Source organism: Opisthorchis viverrini, assembly GCF_000715545.1.
Source record: "Opisthorchis viverrini unplaced genomic scaffold opera_v5_12, whole genome shotgun sequence".
Classification (NCBI taxonomy): Eukaryota; Metazoa; Platyhelminthes; class Trematoda; order Opisthorchiida; family Opisthorchiidae; genus Opisthorchis; species Opisthorchis viverrini.
This window is the reverse complement of record NW_008751668.1, coordinates 438,938-452,064: the sequence shown is the minus strand read 5'-3', so window position 1 is coordinate 452,064 and position 13,127 is coordinate 438,938. Positions and strand designations below refer to the sequence as shown.

The 13,127-nt window shown below is 44.9% G+C and overlaps 1 protein-coding gene across 1 annotated transcript in view; it reads right to left on the bottom strand.

Annotated features, from left to right (window-relative positions):
* Positions 1-4,104: 4,104 nt before the first annotated feature.
* Positions 4,105-13,127, bottom strand: part of T265_12718 (hypothetical protein) — a gene marked incomplete at both ends in the record, with an annotated part of 63,195 nt that continues 54,172 nt past the window's right edge. Inside the window, 7 exons of the mRNA XM_009165158.1 lie at positions 4,105-4,607; positions 4,877-4,896; positions 5,996-6,218; positions 6,418-6,697; positions 8,660-8,831; positions 10,669-10,864; positions 12,742-12,924. Coding sequence (XP_009163422.1) covers positions 4,886-4,896; positions 5,996-6,218; positions 6,418-6,697; positions 8,660-8,831; positions 10,669-10,864; positions 12,742-12,924 — 1,065 coding nt within the window. The remainder of the gene's footprint in view (positions 4,608-4,876; positions 4,897-5,995; positions 6,219-6,417; positions 6,698-8,659; positions 8,832-10,668; positions 10,865-12,741; positions 12,925-13,127) is intronic.

Sequence of the window (13,127 nt, the reverse complement as noted above, 5' to 3'; positions counted from 1 at the left end):
ATGATAGTATCTTAACCCACCCACAACCATAAAGTGCACATTTACAATAACCTAGAATACCGCTCCCATTCCGACATAACTTCAACTTCCGTGTTTGCCTGACTGGTGTGAAGACAGCGGGTTGTCTTGTCTCCCTATTATCTGATTTTGTCGGTCTGACTGGCCGCACTTCATGCTAGCAGGTTCTCGAGGCTGCATGCAGCTCGTCTCCTCACCCGGAAGCCTGTTAATAAATCTGACGTCGCGGCTCGGTTTTTATCTTGTATTGCCCCAAATCGCTCCAGAAAAACTATTTTCCATTACCACGGTTACCAAATCTAATTTCTAGATGCAGCGTAATATTGGTGGATACTTTTGCGCTCTGGACAGACAGCGATTTTCCACCCAACGTTCTCGTTTGATTCCAGACATTTTGAATTCCGGCATTCGTTTGTATTTCAAACTCTTGTCTGTCCTTCCGTTACTCTGTGCGTATCTATAGGGTTCAAAGAATCCCAAATGAAGGGAGCTATACATGGCAGCATTTCAGCATGCATTGTCTGTTTTTGAAGTCTCCAGGACTATACTTAAGTTCCACTCGTTCGCGATTTGCATACTTGAAATTGTCGTTTCAGTATATGAACGTTCTCTGTACTTGAGGTGACTGTTGTAACGGTAAAAGTATGCATACGAATTCATGTTAGAGAGACGGAGATTTGAAATTTTTTCGATTATCGAACAGAACACACATTGAAAACGAAAAGATCCTTGGATAGGACTCGAAACCATAATCTCCCACATATCGGATGAGTACTCTACCAACTAATCGGCCCCAAATCTTGTCCCACGCCGCATATTCATTCGCCACACTGCCCGATCGATCAACCATTTCTCTCGCAGTGTCACCATCGAGCCCTTCGTGTGACTACCAAATTGGGCCAAACGTCGAACCCACGCTCTCTATTAACCCACTGTTCAGTGTCAAATAAGTGTATTGTCTAGGCGGTAGTATGCTGACAGACTTGGGTGTATGTATAACTATAGTGGGATCATGTTTGGGCCGACTCATAGCGTGCAACACGAGCCTCTACATGTTCGCCCACCGGTTTTGTTTCCTTGGATCTTGGAGACGCAAGGGCTCGCAAGTAGTACCCTATCCGGGTTTGTACCGACCTCCTGTGGCTCCTCAACTACGCGTGGGCATCCAGTAGTTTGGCCATCATATATATGGTGTCCCAGAAAAGACTGCATCCCAACTAAGGCCATTTCACCTTGGTCCTCGGTTTGTAAGCACATAAGGAGTGATCATGGAAGGCACGACTACGTGCACCAAGATGTCGGTTCTAAATGAACCCAAACCATCTCGGTTTGTTTGCACAGACCTAAGAACTACGGTTCACAGATCTGCTGTAGTGAGCGAAGATGTACATAGACAGCGTTTTGCATGATAGTGAAAAGGTTTCATTCCCGGAACTGTAGGGGTGACAATCCATCTCGGTACTTTGATAAGCAGGACTGATTGTCAGTTTCCAACTAGTTCGCTCTAGAAGGACTTCTCTCCAGTTCTCAGAGGTTAACTTTGGAACTGAAGCCTTGTCGTTTTCGCAATACATCGTGACAAGAACAATGCAACATTTCTGAACTGGGGTGTTTTGTGTTTTAAGCCACAGGTACCTGAACAATTTCGTGAATACGAAATTGTTCACTGAGTGGGTGGGGGCCAATAGCATACTCCATACGGCAGACAAGTACAATGTTTCCCCACTGTTGAGTGTCTTCTAGTAGGACCATTTCTGGTTGGTCTCCTGGGGGTCCACCGAATGGTCAGCTCCCCACCCAGAAGGGACCAATTGTCGAAACTTGGGCAAAAAATGGTCTTCTCAGCATTTCAGCTGCAACAAATAGCTAGAAGCTGGGTACCGCCTGACGATGGTTGTAAACCAGTTGCGTCGCCTGTAAGCATTCTATATAGTCGTGCATAATTAACACCCCTTTGGATAGCTTCGATGTTGGAGTTGCCGATAACTGGAATGAACGCCCAAAATGAGGTGACAAGCACAACCTGGCCAACTGAGAGTATGCGTTTATCACTGAACCGTAAACCATTTGTAAGCGACAGACTTGTTTTATCAAAATCTGAGATTCTATGAAGAACGGTTTAGGATGACTCCAGTCTAATAACTATTAGGTACTGCCTAGCCGTCGAAATGCGGTCAAGCAAATCGTATAAGACAAATTCGTTGCTGAAAATTGTAGCGTGCGTTTTTCACAAAAGAGACGATCCAGCATGTCCGTCTCTACCTGATCGATACCGCACGTTCCCATGCTGACACCTACCTCTATTGTATAAATAAAACCGTTCAGCCGTAGCACCCTTCCGGTGCCTAGCTGCCATGCCACCCGGAGGAAGCACGAGGGCTGGGATACTTCAAGATCGCCCAGGCCTAGACAGGGGAAGTCGAGTGACAGTGGTCAGGTTACGAACCACAGACCTGTTGGTTACCATTCCTTCAACGTTTATCTTCGACCACCGAATGGACCCTCATAAGGAGGTTGTAATGAGTGTTTGACGCGGTTACAACGGATGAAAACGTGCGCACAAGTGAAGAGGTCAGGAGAAACATAGGACGGTTTGTTAACCATTGGTGGAGGATGATAGCGTAGACGCGACAGACCTTCCGGTCAGTAAATTTTGGGCTCTAACCACTTGCGCCATCTCGCCCCGGGACGCTGAGGTTGGGTCTGGTCCACGGACCTTCCGTTCCGCAAGCTGACGCCTTAACCACTGAGCTGTCTCAAGCACAAAGTGGTGCCGCGACCCCTATCACGCCTTTATCGAAAGCTACGGTCGTCCTCAAGGTTGCTCCTCCTGACTAGTTTTACTGTGTTGATGAATAACCTTCGTTGACAAGCATGAATTGCGTTCATTGGGCTGTAACCGACAAGAGAGTTTACTGTCATCGAGTCCATTGTCGGCTATCAGAAAGGTCGAGAATTTTCCACAGATCGGCACAGTGTACGGGGCGAAAAGCAATCGTATTCCATATCGCCAATATTTGTTGCAGAGGCCAAGAACCAATCAGTCGGAGAAAGTCAGACAGATTGAGAAGTCATTGTTTTAGAAGAGCTTGGTCAACAATCAGTAGTTTAATTTTTGGAACCAGCAAGACCAAGAACCAGTTTTTTCGCATTTTCTTGAGAGCCTATTGCGCGTGGGTGGTAGGGATAGGGACACAATCAACAGCGGTTCTACCCTAAATTTTAAGTTTAACGGAGCCTTTTCTATGGTCAGTCGAAACCGGCCAGTTTCGTTTCCTTAGAGATGAATTGGACAGGAAAATGATTGGACAACTAATTGGCTGAGCTGGAAGGCTGGACACCAGGTGCAGGACACTATCAAAAGGGGCGTCGCCGAATTTATGGACTTCCGGTAAGTCCCTCTCAAATCGGACATCCATTAAGTACGAATATCACTGCATCCGCTCAGCACCAGATGGACTCGTTCCTAACTGTCTTTCACTCTAGCGTGATCCACCGTAGTTAGCTATAACTTAATGCTCTATAGAGGAACTGTCAGTGAGTGAACGATTCTGATCGGTCCCGTGAGAGGTCTCTTTTAGGATACCACCATAGTCGAAAACTGATAGTCCATTCTACCAGTCCTCCTCTCGATGTACGGCTGCTCATTGCCGTCTTCCTGGATGGGGACCCCGAAATGGGCCATATCAATGGTTAGAGACATTGTCAGACATGGTCCGGTCGCGCACTCAATGGCGCTCATGCATCCAAGCTATTACCTTCAATGCATAGCTCCATTCCCAACCCCCCCACACACACTTAACAGTCCACCAACAGCGCTGTATTTACGCACTAGTTTATCAGCTCCCGCCTCTAATGCGCAGCTGCCTACCCCACCTCCCCGAATAATCAGTGAACGAAACTGTGACAGCTACAGCCATTGTACGACAAGTATGCGGTTATTACAGCTGACAATGATGATGATGATGACGCTGTATGGGTAGCTTGTCCGAGGAACGACCGTCTCGTTTGAGAAGAATGGAAGGCCGATTCGTGAGAAAGGTTATTGAAAAGAATACCGAACGAGTAACAGGCGTTGAATGCATGGAGACCAAGTCACAGCAATAAGCTGTAGCCTAAGGCATAGATATAGAAAAAAGCGTCATCATTTTCATTACTACAAGCTTATTTATCAGTATCTCCTGAGAAATTCAGATCAGGCAGGAAGCAAAGTAATGAGAGGATATATAGAGGAAACAAAAAGGTATTGGAGGAAGTCAATGCTCATTATCAGAAGCGAATAGAAGGGAGTGGATGGTGTAAAAATAACGAGGAAATTCACAGCGTAAGAAAATAGCATTTGTCCAACCATTATTGTCTGGGAATCCATGAGCGGCACATTAAGATTGATCATATAAATGGCTAACTGTTCACGAGATGGGCCTTGTCTACCAGGTGTTTGCGGGCTAATCCCACCACCCAGTTTAATCCACTGAGGTTAGGCGTTTGCGCTTTATTCATCGGAGCTTTGCAAGATGATATATGGGATTTGGAAGCGAAATTAGCTGTTGGTATACTGTAGCGATTTCTTTTCTTGTCGACTGAGGTAGCTAAAAGAGTACAGAAGAACTATTTTATCATTTAGAATACACACGTTGTGAGGGATACTGAAAGAGTACCCCGAATAGTATAAGAACACGGTAGGTATTTACAACATGCAAACTATAAGACATTCAAACAAACTGATGACAGAGTGCAATCATATCGACATGCACTCAAAGTCAGTCGTAAAATGAACAACGAAAAACCTGCACGCAAATAAGCGGACAAGACAAAAGGAAAGAAAAAGTACACTGCAAGAAACGTCAAGTAGTCTTACCCAACAGGCTTAGGTATTTCCTGCAGAAAATAATCCAAAGCAAGCGGACGTAACGGATCAAAAGGGGAACATCTATTACAGCGCACTGAGAACATTGACTAAACTATTCCGTGGTGCCTAACTCTTGATCATAGCCTTCACGCTGTTTTGTTTGTGCTTCCACACCGAATCTTACCATTCACACTGCTGGGGAAAAGTGGTTAGTCTAAATTTAAATGTGCATGTTGGTCATATGAGACAAATCAGAAAATATAGCGACAAATAAGTGCGACATCTATCACAAATACATTTAGCCTCATGCTAGCACCAAATGACTCAACTAAGTCTGACGCCTGGGGTGATACAATTTTCTTCAAGGGAAATCCATACCGTCTGAGGTTCCCCAGTCGTCGAATCAAATCGTTCAGCCGTAGCACCCTTTCGGTGCCTAGCTACCATGACATCCGAAGGTTGCACGAGGGCTTGAATACTGCCAGGTTGCCCAAGCCTAGGCAGGGTAAGTCGAGAGGCAAAGGTCGGGTTTGAACCACGGACCTTCCGGTCAGTAAATTCGCGCTCTAACCACTTGGGCCATCTCGCCCCAAGAGCTTCGGGAGCTTATAAATTTTCTTCCGGCGAAACAAGGAATTTCTTCGTCTTTCAGCTACAACATCGTGATCAGAAGTTGCAACTCTGATGAGGGAACGATCAGCGGAAATTATACGTTGTGCAGCACAGAGTATCACCATTAAAGACTACTTTGGGAGTTAAGTCATTACTGAAGAGGAATTTGTGCTATTGGGATGACTGTATCAAGTACGAATTAACTGTGGAGTAATACGCACCAATCAAAACACGTAACATTCAAACGTAGAGCATAGTGTGTTAGCATGCTCATACGGGCAAAAAATAAAAGTGATGAGTCAATATTACACGAATGGAGTTCACCTCAGTCCGGCCAATAGATGTCCGATGTTCCATTTTTTCAATACGAGACATCTGCGTTTAACAGAAAGCTCTCAACATCACCTAAAAGTTTCTACATCCAGCTAGATAACTTGCAATTCAAAGATGCTTGGGTGAGGTGGTTTTCACATTAGATCAGCGAAAATTCCATTGTGAGTAAAACGCTCAACGTACCCACGTTAACACACGAAGCTTGATATCCTATTCCCCCTCGGATATAGCTCCCCTGACGCTGATGTGGCTTGGCTGTCAGTGGTTCTCTCGACTTCCCACCGGACACGTGTCTTCTCACAACGAGATGCATCGTGTTTCCGCCAGCTTGAATGATTTCGATCGCACGACCGTGAGACATACCAACCGTAGAGCAGCCATTGATTTGCACAAGCTCATCACCAACCTGAAATCAAAACATTGGATACTGCTGAGCTCGAATATTAATATTCCTGCTACTTGGGTTCCAAGTCCCGAAAAACAACTACGTTGACACAGCCCCAACCGACACTAGTGAGGAAAACAAGCGAAAATCGCAAAAAGAAAAACGTTGTTGTTCATCCTTACCTACGGAAAAGAGGCAAAAGACAAAAAAGAAAACAAACCTGCAATCGCCCATCCATTTTGGCAGCACCACCATCTGCAATCCGTAGAACTACAAGTGGCATTCGGTTGAACTCCTGACCACCGCGGATGGAGAATCCGAACCCATTACCTCCACGGAATAATGTGACTGGGAATTCGAGAGGGTGAGTGCCCAAGTTGGATCGTGTGCATGACTTTGTGACCCAAGACGAAGCTATGATCAACAAGAGAGTGAGACGACCAGGAGTAGTAAAGTTCAAAAGTGCATGTATCTTGCGCCAACCACTGATTGGATCAGGGCTGATAAACCTCAAGCAATCAATGTGAGGCTATCTAGAGCTACACTAGAGATGATCGAAACTAAGTCAATGGAACAAAATCCAGGTTGTGTGTTTGGTCACATAGAGGTACTTCAGAAATATGCAGGCTGGGTAATCTTCAAAAAAATCTCTGCATGTTTACCAAACCACCGATATTACGCTCCGGCTTCAGCATGATCGTACGGGCACTAGCAATATTATGGAATGGGTACTGTGCAAAACACTGTCAGGGCCAACCATTTCACTTAACTTTCATTCGAAAAATGTCGCTTAAAGTAGCAGTTCGCTGAATTTACGGACAATTTTTACTTCGTGTGCAGGGAATTTTTAAGATATTGTTAGGCAGGAATCCAGGCGGATCCCACTATACCGCACGTCTTTTGGGCGCTGCTACGGCCGAGAAGCCTGGCCCGCTCGAGGTTGGCCCAGAATTCGGGACGCTTGCCGGTCCGGCATCAAGACGAGATCTGATTGGTCAACAATCTGGACCCAACAGCCAATCATGACCCAGTATTGGCCAAATGCCGGTTGCCAATGGAGCTCCAGAACGCGTCAGAAATTACCGCACGTCTTTAGGCGCTGCTACGGCCGAGAAGCCTAGCCCGCTCGAGGTTGGCCCAAAATTCGGGACGCTTGCCGGTCCGGCATCAAGACGAGATCTGATTGGTCAACAATCTGGACCCAACAGCCAATCATGACCCAGTATTGGCCAAATGCCGGTTGCCAATGGCGCATCCAGAACGCGTCGGAAATTCCAGAAAGTTATAACCGCTTACGTTATATACACGAAGCGCTATACAACTGCTCTTGACTTCATTTTGGGCGTTAATAGACCTTGTGCATCTTTGGTGGTTGTTTTGACGTGAACGCTAGCTAGGGAGGCTCAGACCGAGAACTAAGCTGAGGAAAATACCGTTACTACAGATATGCTGTGCGATTATGTTATGGAACACTGGTAAGACAATTTTGATAAGCACACCAAAACTGTATTCCATATGTGCGATGTTTATGGATTACATCAGTGTTGTCACAAGACCGCAGTTTAATTAGCCTAGATCGTGGCTAATAACCAGTGATGGGTAGTGATCTTAGCACATAATAATCCATTTGTGTCAGTATGTGAATCGTTAGCGTTTGAGGACAGAGAAATTATTTGTGCCTACAGAGGATCCAGTATAAGGGACAGATGCACTCTGAAGAAATCTGCTTCATCGGAAACGTTAGTGAACCCCTCTGGGTGGTGTAAGAAAACGGAGAAGTTGCTACAAAAAAGAGTTAATGCAGCTGAGGACCATGAACAACCATAAGACGAGTACATTGAATAAAAAACGTGTCTCAGCTTGCATTTGGGCGTCAAGCACGTCCAAAGGGTGCTCCGCGTTGGATGCATACGAACACGAGGAAACCATTAGTTGAGCACATTTGTTGGAATTTTGAATGCTGTGCACGGAATAGTACCTGATACATGCCGTGAGCGAATACCAGTCATTAAACCGATTTTTTGTGGTTGAAAATAAAGTTTGGTATGCAGTAATTTACCCAAGGCTTCCGGCTGCAAGCCAAGTTGCCGAAAGTTTCACAGTGAACAAGTTATTGAAGGACAGCATGAAATAAAAACATCTCTCAGCGAATTGAGCATCAAGGGACTTTCGCACCCTCCTAATTGGGATTCATGAGATTTTTGCGTGCGACTAAAAACTACAGAAAATGAAGAACAAGCTGTCATTTCTTAGTCTGCAGTCCCTTGTTATACCCCGCTGAAACGATCTTTGTCAGTTCATCCACGCGGAGTCACCAGAAGGGAGCAACTATAACTTCATTTGTCTAAAAATCGAAACTGCTTTGTTTTAAGATCAGTAAGAGCGTTTCCGGCAATAACCAACGGCTAAATAGCAAGAATAACCGAACTATAGGATGCCTACAGGAAAGTAAAAGCACTCACTTACCAGGTGACGGAATTATGGTCAAGACAATGTGGCTACCACTTTCACGGATCAGCCGAACAACTTGTTCATGATGCAGTCCGAAGATTGGAACGCGATTGACGGCCAAGATCTGGTCACCAACAGAAAGTAAACCCAAACGTTCGGCTTTGCTTCCGGGAACTAGTTGAGCTGGAAGCGGAAAATAAGATTGGCTATCGTGATCACTTGCAACAAAATAAATGGCAATGAGGCGTATCTCAGGTGAGACGTATGAAGAGAGTGTGCACGAAAACAAACAGAAACTTAAATACGATATCAAAATGTTCGAAGACGTTGGTAGTATAAATATGGGACCGTCTCGCGGGGATTGAGTCGTCCCACTCCACAGCAAGTGTTCAGTTACATGGAATGTGACCGGGCAATTTGTTGTGAGCAGCTGTGCTTTCCATGCTGACAACCGGAGACACCTCCAAAGTATGAAGCACATGGTGAATCCACTTGTACCCTTATCTGCCATTGCGCTGACGTGAACACTAAGTGAATTGACCATTTCAAGGAGAGGAGTAACAGCAGTCGACCGAATGACGAACAGCGGATGGCAGTTCGGTGATACACGCTTCAATAAATTCGGAAGTTGAGGATATTCATAATGGAGAGTGACATTAATTTTCTGGCAAAAACCACAGATGTTCAAGATGATGCGGTCGTATCATCAAAGAATTAGAGAACCAAGTATAAAACCTAGGGGACTGTTTGATCAAAAGCTAATAAACCAAGACTCAAAGGGGAACCAATTTGTTACTGAAACAGCACAGACATCCAACTGATGGCCGGGTGCTGGGGGAAGCAGCACCTAAACCCGTATAGTGTTTAACATCCAGTCGGCTAACAGTTAAGAGTAAGACCAATAAGAAGAACCGGCTAATGATGCCCCCATTTGTGGTACTGACGAGTGGTTCTGTTTTGCAAAATCACTGACATCTGTTTTCGACACGAATGCAACAGCATTCATAAGTAAGGATGTGGTTTATCTCAAAGAGCAGCAGGGCGAGAATTTTCCTGTTGAAATCCGGAGGCCAGGAAGGGTGGGAAGTACAGAGGAAAAGCCGAAGGCAAAAATGGTTTGGTTCGTAAGTGGAATTCATGTACGTCGTTGAGCTCAGACCCGGGACATTTACGTCGAGGTCCCTCTCTGACCTTGTCAGGGTACCTAGATGACCTGACAGGATAAGGAATTGTGGTCGTTTTTATGTTTGGTCACCAGGTCGTGCCTTCACAACTGTTTTGCGTCATCCGGAACTGAAAATGTAACACAGCCGAAATATTGTCCGCGGAATCTGTCCCATTTATACTGTCCAGATAAAATTACGAATCACATTCGTGATCCCTCAGGTGATAAAAAATTGGGATGTAGCATCAGTAGGTAAAAGGAACAACAACAGGTGTCCCATTTGTTGAACTGCGGATTTTTTATTCACTCATCAAAGCTTGACCAGTAGTTAACTTCACCGCGAGTTCCATGAAAGAAGATGATGATTTACTCGCTTTGATTTGCATTGATCACAGCAGAAACAAACTTTCTACGAATCCACCAAAACCAGAGAGAATGGAATCTCGCGCTAAATATCCTTAGGCTGATCGGTCTAAATGCGGAAGCCCGAAGTTTCGTGGCTTCCTTTTCTATAGAGCCAATGATCGTTCAGCTGTAAACCCCCTTCGGTGCCCAGCCGCCATGCCACCAGAAGGAAGCACAAGGGCTGCGATACTGCCAGAGTGCCCAAGCCTAGGCAGGGGAAGTGAAGAGGCAGAGGTTGGATTCGAACCACGGACCTTCCAGCCAGTAAACTCGCGCTATAACCACTGAGCTATCTCACCCTAATAAAGCCGACTGCCTCATTAGATACCTTTAGGATAGAACGACTAAATATACTCATAAACATGGCCGAACATTGAAACCCATAGGTAGCAGTGAGATTGCTGCAACAGCTGCTGTTAATGATGACGATGATATGAACGCGGGACTCACCTATGTATTCACCATCAACTTTGGTTGTACCAGAAGGCGTTGCTCCTGCTTTTTCATGAGAAAATTCCCTAGGGCGTGCATTGCTGATGAAGAAACCAAAGCCATCATCTTTATGGCTTCGAGGAACGACAACCTCAACAGCATCGCAGTCATCACCACATGAATACATGTGTTCTCCGTCCACAGGGGGTTCCGTCTAATGTTTTGGTAGAAGCAGGTGGAAAGGAAAAGTAGTATAATTAACCGCGAGTAAAACTCAAATAAGATATCCTAGCTTGTCAGAGAGCGGAGGAAACACGAATGTTATCCGAGTCCATATTGGGGAAAAAGCGCAACGTGACTAAGATGAAAAAAAAAACTGTGCCGTCGATGAGCTTAATGACGAATAAAGGGGCACTAAATTTTTTCCGGATTTTTTCCATCGGACAGAAAAAAACGTTGACTGTGAGTAATTCTGTGCCGTGAAATAGATAATCCACTTGTCGGAAAAAGTTTTGCACCTAGAATCCTTCCATAGCCTAACTGATTTGGAAAGTGTAAGGAAATTTTTGAACCAGTTTGACTTACAGGTAGACGCAATCACCAGCAATACTGCAACAAAGGAGCAAACTCCAAAAATAAGCCAAGCTGTTAAAAAAGGGGGCGAAGCTAGTTCAGCTATCGACGACGCCATGGAGAGGCGAGGTGACTTAGGATGGAGTCAAGGCACTCCTTTGTAGGGTTTCATACTTCCGTAGAATAGACAGGAGCAAACTAGCGTTCGAAAGAAAAAGAGAGTTGGGGATGACCCACAACATTCAGGAAACCGGTTCATACTCCATAAGTAAAGTAATATCAATTGGTGGTTGCGTATCCGACAAATGAAGAATAAGTCTGAATTGGCATAGGGTTGCCATAAGTCGAAGAAACATCCCTGAGATTGTTAGGCACCTGAAAAATTTTCAGCTAATACGCGTGATGAAACTGGTTGTCTGCTGTACGCGGATTTTGAGCAATACCACCTACACCAAACAAATTATGTATTTTTCATGAGAGCACATGAAAGAGAAATTAAATTAGTACCACGACGGCAAACATTTATCTGAATTCCAGTTCCAGCTAATGAGGCGTTGAACAGTTGTGGATGACTAAATTTGCTATAATGAAGGCTTCTGAGGAAATTGTCACGTTTCAAACAAAATCGCATCAAACTGTACACGAGAATGGCGAACTTTTTCAAGGAAGTTGCCACTAACCACACAAGGCGTACCACAAGAGGGAATAACTTCCTTGGATCAAAATCCTTTACCACCGCGTCCCGATCGGTAACAATATTCCATAAGAAAAAGAGCAAAGATATGCGGAGTTCAAGTAGCTCATTACATTTGTCCAGAAATAACTAAGTTAGCGTACTGAAAACAACTTTACGCAAGTTAGCGTTTAAACAAACCCTATGAAACTGTGAGGAACCTCGGAGATATGCACACACAAATCCATTAAAGCAAAAGAATAGCAAAAGAATTCAGTTCTACCCATGGTCAAAAAGAGTGAAACCTCCACACGAGGGAACGATTTTTATCAACACGAGAATGATCATTCGAAAGGGAAATCAATGTGCCCCCAAAGGAGCACTAGCAAAATAAAGCGTCTACACCAAGCTGGTCCCAGCTTAGTTGCTCCAACCGGAATATTTACCAAGCTCCATGGAGAAATTTCAGCTAACAGAGTTGACCCATACGGAGCACTCATGCCGCAGCACCAGGACAAACGAAAAGTATTCCAATTTACTTGAAACACATTAAGCACACATTTATCTGTTCGGTGATCACAATCCCTGTATACAGGAGAATGCCCTTCATCGTTTCAATAACGTCTTGAAAACCTTGCGTCTTCGAATGAAACATAAAATCCCCGTGTTAGAAAAGTTCCAGCGCATTCCAGTTTTGCCAGAACTGGCACTTGGGGGTCAATGTTGGCATGCTTATTTAAACGAGTGATAGGGATTGACAGCTTCCGTGTGCCAACCGCCAATATGTGAAGATTAATCCACTGAAGATGATTTACAACGAGCATGAATAAGGTATAGCAACTCACCGATCGTTGTAGTCCCAGCGTTACTTGCCCAACAGTATGTGCCGCCTGTTCCAGCATCTGGACTACTTCGCGATGTTTGGCCCCAATTACCCGGGTCCCATTCACTGAAACGATTTTGTCACCGGTTCGCACGATACCACTCATTTGGGCTGCGCCACCAAGCACAAGAGAACCGACAACTACCTTGAATCGGTTAATCAGAAAAGAAATAGCTTAGAGTTACGAACAAGTGAAAGTACGAACACTTGCCACGCTATCAGAAAGCAGAGCACTCTACAGGTATCTACTACCCTCATTTTCGCCTTTAAGTAACCACAACCTGAACCGATTTGAGGAATATTTCGGATACAGTATCCTTTCGGGTGATAATCAGCTACCACTCAGTA